General features: G+C 35.1%; 1 protein-coding gene across 1 annotated transcript in view; it reads left to right on the top strand.

Annotated features, from left to right (window-relative positions):
• The first annotated feature begins 2586 nt into the window (after positions 1 to 2586).
• The window catches only part of LOC125877059 (DNA repair protein RAD16-like), an 8067-nt gene continuing 3722 nt past the window's right edge, over positions 2587 to 6931 (top strand). Inside the window, exons 1-8 of the mRNA XM_049558369.1 lie at positions 2587 to 3680; positions 4300 to 4422; positions 4501 to 4574; positions 4735 to 4798; positions 4899 to 5045; positions 5129 to 5214; positions 5744 to 5813; positions 6795 to 6911. Coding sequence (XP_049414326.1) covers positions 2604 to 3680; positions 4300 to 4422; positions 4501 to 4574; positions 4735 to 4798; positions 4899 to 5045; positions 5129 to 5214; positions 5744 to 5813; positions 6795 to 6911 — 1758 coding nt within the window. The 5' untranslated portion in view covers positions 2587 to 2603. The remainder of the gene's footprint in view (positions 3681 to 4299; positions 4423 to 4500; positions 4575 to 4734; positions 4799 to 4898; positions 5046 to 5128; positions 5215 to 5743; positions 5814 to 6794; positions 6912 to 6931) is intronic.

Raw genomic sequence — 6931 nt, 5'->3', positions numbered from 1 at the left:
TCTATGTCAAACAAGCATAATTAAGTTAATATATATTGCAGCTTTGGTCTCTGCTTTCATTCGATCATAGGATATATCTAATGAATGGAAAAGGCTCAAATATGTCATCGAACTTTGAAAAAAGGTTCATCTATGTCATGGAAACTTTGAAAAAAGGTTCATCTATGTCAGTGTCACCCGTTAAAAGTTTGGTTCAACTATATACCATTTTTCGTTAAATTAAGTACCTATCCATGTCATTATGAGTCAAATTTTAACGAATGACATAACTGAATCTTTTTTCAAAGGTCGATGACTAAAGTGTTCATGGGTTGGATAGAAAACGTACCAAACCGATTAAATAAATTGATGTTATTTGGATTTTGGTTTGGTTTTAGATTTTCAAAAACCGATAGTATTTGGTTTTGTTTAAAAAACCCGAAGAAATAACCAAACTAATAAATTATATACATATATTTTATTATTGTACATGCATAATATATTATTTTTATATATCTTATAAATGTTTTCAACAAATTTTATTTATAATTTATTTATGAAAGCTAAAACGCCCATGATGAGAACATTTATCTTATTTATTTCATGTATATGAGTATCTATCGCAATTCTTGGTGAGACTAGTAATGTCATTGTCTCTTCCTTCTAGGCCAAAATGGTGAATTTTGAAGATTTATTCACAGTAAATTCAATGATCAAAAGTTTTGTAATGTTAATCATTCTAACTATTATTTTTCATTTTGAATGAATTGTTGTCTTTTCTCTCTTTTGAATGAATCATTTTTAAAATTTTGTGTATGGTTAATGACTGAATAACAGAATCGAACCGAATTATATTTGGTTTAGATAATTTAAAAATCAATTAAATTAGATTAATTTTGATCAATAATCGATCCAACCCGACCCCTGAACACCCCTATAGATGACATATTTGAACGTTTTCTTTTTAAAAAATGGTGAGCTACAAGATAATCTAGTTTATACATAATGTCGGAACTGGTTATATAAATTCAAAAACTTTTGACCCAAAAATAAATGACTGATTATTTAAACCTCCCTAAATTTGACGTGTTTTACTAGGATTTTCACCTAAGCTAGCAATCGTATTAATTACCCTATCAAATAAGTCAAGTTAATTTGGGGATACAAGACTATTTATAGTTAAGTAAATCTGAATAGAACACGCCAAATTTAAGTTTATCGGTCAAAAAAAAAATAAAAAAATAGAGAATATAGCATTGGTCAAACACTAAAAAACAATTGATTTTTTTAATTTTATTTAACACAAGTAAAATTCCCAAGAAAGAAGAAAAATGAGTATTCAAAAATAAGCATTTGGTGAATGGAAGTTTTGTTTGCCACAACTCACAGGAAGCGTTATTTTCGCAAACTCGCACCATTATTTACATGCATGCATAAATTGTGAGTCTCACAATTATACTACAGTTCTAATTGGGTCCCACCATGCTGCCATCGTTTGCTGTTTTAGCTTATACATCAGGCATAAGCTGGTGTACCTTGTGTCAATAGGGGAAAAAAACGTTTGCGATTCTCAAGTACTATTTCTCTCCCTTGTAAAAGACTTTTCCCGCTACTCAACTTCTCAGTTCCCTCTTCTCTCTGTTTCTAGAGAAAGTGAAACAACTGCTGCTGAGCGTTTGGCCCCTCTCTCTCGCCGGAGAATCGGAGGCTCTTCGTTTTCCGGTAAACAACGAGAACTCCTCCTCCGTGTTTTTTTTCCGTCCAATTTTATGTACAATTTTTTTTTGTTTAAAAGTTAGTTTTCTGATAGGAATGTATGATCAGTCGTTCTAGTTGATTATAAATTTTTGTGTTTCCCGATTTTTACCGCCGACTGTAAAGATTTCGTCCGGTGATTGTCCGAGAGGAAGTTTTGGAACAAAAGAGCCAAATTGAGATTCTCTCATCGTTCATGTTTTTTTTGTGTGTGTATGATATGAGCTGTTTCTAAGCAAGTGTGATGAACTTGTATCGAAGGTTTTGACCGTTTTGTTCTTCGATTGCAAAAAAAATAGGTGATTAGAATTACCGAGCTCTGACAAGTATAATCATAGAGACATGTCTGCAGATTCGATGCACAATCCAAGCTTAAATGAGGAAGGTATTTGTGTTTCCTAGTGTATATTTTTTTCTGCCATAATATCTTTGATAGACTGTTATCTGGCTGGATTTTTTTTGCTTGGGGTCAAATGCCTCAGCTAAGCCTCAATATACAGTGTAACTTAAGTGATATTTTGCCTCAGCAGAGCCTCAATATACAGTGTAACCTAAGTGAAATTTCCCAAGTGTTTTTATATAGTTGTTCTCATGACCTTTATTTGAGTGATGCATGACGCCTAGAGGCTAGTGTTATCCTGTATATGAAACATGGTATGATTTGCATTGTCCAATGGCGAAGCCTGAATATTCACTTGGGGCATTAAAAAATATAAAGAAGTAAACATACAAAGAAATCAGGGGAGTTAACAACTGCTATATTTGCGGTGCGTTTTTTCTGCCCATGGCATTGTCAACTTTGCTGTTTTGTAATGTAATATTTCTATTTTTGGTAGTTGTTCACACTTCACACAGCAGAAGTTTTCAATATGGTGAAACAAGAACAAATGGATGTAGTTACTGAAAAAGAGTGGGAGTATCGTGCATTGAAGGCAAGGATAGAAGAAAGGAAAAAAGACCGCAAGAAGAAACAAGAGGACAGACCAACTTTAATGTGGGAGACTTGGGAAGAAACATATGACAAATGGCTTGTGAAACACTTCGCAGATGATTTGGATAATCAGAATGAGTTTTTGTGTGAAACGGCGGAGCCATCATCAGATATGATTGTGCCATTGTTCAGGTACCAGAAGGAGTGGTTGTTTTGGGCACTTAAGCAAGAAGAATCTTCATCCAAAGGGGGTATTCTTGCTGATGAGATGGGAATGGGGAAGACTATCCAAGCGATAGCACTTGTGCTTGCTAAACGGGAATTAGGGAAAACAATTAGCAAATCTAGTTTATTGTCATCTTCATCCAGTACTAAGCAAGAACTCTCAGCAGTAAAAGGCACTCTTATCTTATGTCCTATGGTTGCTGTCCTTCAGTGGGTTACTGAGATCAATCGATGCACCATTGAAGGTAGCAACAAAATTCTTGTGTATCATGGTTCCAACAGAAGGAAACTTAGCCACGATATTGAAGAATATGATTTTGTCATCACCACATACTCCACTGTTGAGGCTGAATATAGGAAATATGTCATGCAGCCGAAACAAAAGTGCGAGTGGTGTGGCAAAGCATATTATGAAGAAAAGTTGCCCATTCACCAGAAGAGGTTTTGTGGACCAGATGGTGTTAAAACTGCCAAGCAGTCAAAGAAGCAGAGGAAGAAGTTAAAACTTGACGAGGAATTGTTGATGCAGAAAACAGATTCTACTGAGTCAGAGACTTATTTGCAGATAACAGATTATATGGAGTCAGAGACGAATGTGCAGGAAGAAGGTTCTACCCCGGAGACTGATATGAAGAAAACGGGTTGTAGGAAGTACATGAAGCGTAGTAGCATGGCAGAAGAAGGAAAAAATGATGGTTCTATGGATAATTCATCCAGTGTAAATCAAGATTTGCCACAGAGGAAGTCAATTTTGCATTCAGTGAAGTGGGATCGCATCATCTTGGATGAGGTAAGTCACGCCTTTGCATATCATGTGCACTTGTATATGTTGTTGCTTTCTTCAATTATCATTATGTCATAGTTTTTATTTGTTAGTATTATATGAGAGTGAAAATGGTTAGTTTCCTAATGATTCATTTGATATAAATACTAGTAGTTTCCTCACAGATGATCAAATTATTTACAAATGCTTAAGAGTGAGGAACATTGATATCTGTAGTGCTATCTTAAGGACTTAGAATGTGAAGTACTATATGGTTTATGCAGTCTGCGGAAACACTATTGTAACTGTTGAGTAATATAGATGAATGCACCTACCTACCTCTAGGATGTTTCAGCTCATTGACATTTAATTAGCAGTATGAACGAAAATATCCTGATGCTCATGGTTTTGCTCAATTGCTCATGTGAAATATTATCTGCAATTTTGGTTTGATTTCTATCTTCTATTCTTGTAATGAATCCGAACATTCTGTTCTCTCGGTTCCTACTGAATGCTGTTGTATACTTGTATTTGATTTGTAGTGTGTGCCTGTCCCAATCATCTCACTGCGTTCAGAATTTCATAATTGCATGTGATACAAAATCTTGTCTGCAATGTTTCAACTCATTTCACTTATCTGATACAGGCTCATTATGTAAAAGATAGGCGCTGCAACACGACAAAAGCTACTCTTAGTTTGAAATCTTCTTATAAGTGGGCCTTAAGTGGTACTCCGATTCAGAATCTTGTTGGAGAATTGTATTCACTTGTAAGTTCAACTTTTGCTGGTTATTGTCTTCCAAATGTTTGTGTTATGAGATTAATTAAATGCTTTACTTTTGCACAGGTCCGTTTCCTACAAATAGTACCCTACTCTTTTTACTTTTGCAAGGACTGTGATTGCAGAACACTTGACTATAGGTAGTAATGCTTCAACTATCTTTGTACCTACCCCCTAGGGTTAAAGAAGTATGCTGCTCTAAATTTAATTTATAATTTATCTGTTCTTCCTTTTGCTCTTCGGCAATTGTCGTCTGAAACTTTTTATATTGTATATCCTTTGATAACTTTTGCCTTGCAGCTCTACATCCGAGTGCCCACAATGCCCCCACAAATCAGTACGGCACTTTTGCTGGTGGAACAGAGTAAGCTACAAATTTGATTATTCAAACTTTTGAGGCTTTATTATTGCCAAAAATAAATATAGTGCTGACATGGTGAGATTGATGCATCTTCTCTTTCTAGTACATTGCTACACCTATAAAACGTGAAGGAAGTTATGGGAGTGGTAGAGATGCGATGTTCCTTTTGAAGCATAAAATTCTAAAAAGCATCCTTCTAAGGCGTAGTAAAAAAGGAAGAGCTGCTGATCTTGCTCTTCCTCTTAAAATTGTAAGTTTTGTCGGGCAGTAATGTAGTCTGCTTTAATCTGATATTCTCTTTCCAGCTTATTTATTGGTTGTATATGGTTTCAGGTTACTTTGAGAAAAGATTCTTTGGATGTCATAGAAGAAGACTACTACACGTCATTGTACAATAAAAGCCAGGCACAATTTAATACGTATGCTATCTATCCTGTATATGCTGTTCCAACCTTCTCTTTCTTGGTGACCGTTCTTGTTTGTCTGTGGTTCCTCAGTTTTGTGTCACCCCTATGTAGTGTTTCCCTATTGATGTTGTATCATGAGGCTGGCTGATTGATTTTGTCTTCTTGTCTTATGTGTTGACTACTCTCCTGGAGTATGTTCTGGAACATATTGCTTCCATTTCTTGTAATAGTGATGATTTAAGATCGCATGCTTTCATTTCCCTTCCAATGTGTTAGATCATGAAATATTGCTATCATCTGATTGCATTTATCCCCCCTCCCCCTCCCCTCTTTCTCTTTCTCTCTCATTGTGTCTGTCTCTCTGTCAGTTTGTTTCTTTTTCTTCCTTTCTCATTTCTTCTCCTTACCTTTCTTCTCTCTTCTCTTCTCTTTGTCACCGTGAATTTTTTCCTTAATTATTTTTACCTTGCCAAATGGTTAAAAAGAGATAAAAGACAATTTTAGCTTTAATTATATTTTTCCCTGTTGTGTTTTGTTGCAGTTATGTTAAAGGTGGAACATTGATGAATAACTATGCACACATTTTTGAGCTGCTTACACGCCTACGGCAGGTACCAAGATGATGTATAAATGCTTGAGATGCCAAAATGTTCTTGATAATTGTAATGTACACCTTCATTCATATACTTGTTCGTTCTGATTAACTAGTTATTATCTGCCTCTCAATTTGATCTACCATGCACACTCTGCACCTTTTTATCTACAATCTCGATGTGATTTTTTTCCTTGCAAATGTTTTCACATTCAGCTACTTATCCTTCGTTTTTTCTTCAACTTATTTTGTATAAATACATAGGCAGACGTTGTGCAAGTTCTTTAATCTTTACTTTTTCTTTTTAATACTCGGCAACTTCTTTCATATTCACCTCTTTTTTTCCTATCCCGTTTTCTGGTGTAGTTTTATAACCCTTCTGGTATTACATTATTTTTGCTTTGTTAAATTTTAAAAGTGATAACTTTGGAATGTTGAATGCGTACTTGGATGATAGCTTGTTTTTTGCTGTTTAAATTTTTTGAAGTGGTTAACTTGGTATGGTTGAATGTGTATTTGGATGATAGCTTAATGGATAGTCAATACAATTTTTCATGGGAATTTAGGGACCACGAAATTAATCTGCACTATATCAAAGTGTAGACTGGAGCATAGATTGGATTGCAGAACTTATCTGATGTGTAAATCAGCTTATCTGATGAGCCCTAAAGGTTATTTTAGCATATTCATTTTCTCTGAAGTTTTGTTGTCCTAGTCTCTTTTGTGAACATAATTTTGAAGTGCCTGCCCTTCTTTATCATGCTTCACCCCAGGTATACATTTCGGTTTTTGTCACTTGTTACATGCTGTTGGTATTCACTTTTCTTTTTGCATCTTCCAATCATGCCTCTTGAATAACAGGCTTTAAAATATCAGTTGAAACTTGTAATAAAGTAGGCAACTATCTAAAATATGCATGTATGTGTTTTATTACTGGTCCATCTTCAGCCAAATTTTTATGCGGTAAATGTTTGATTGATGACTTTTCTTTAATCAGCAGGCAGTTGATCATCCTTATCTTGTGGTGTACTCGAGTACTGCTTTGGCTAAAATGGCAAACTCTGGAAATGTTGAGCAACCTTGTGGCTTATGTCATGATGCAGTAGAAGATCCAGCTGTGAGTTTATACACCCCCCC

The sequence above is a fragment of the Solanum stenotomum genome, chromosome 9 (genome assembly GCF_019186545.1).
Source record: "Solanum stenotomum isolate F172 chromosome 9, ASM1918654v1, whole genome shotgun sequence".
NCBI lineage: Eukaryota > Viridiplantae > Streptophyta > Magnoliopsida > Solanales > Solanaceae > Solanum > Solanum stenotomum.
This window is presented reverse-complemented; position numbering and strand designations above follow the sequence as displayed.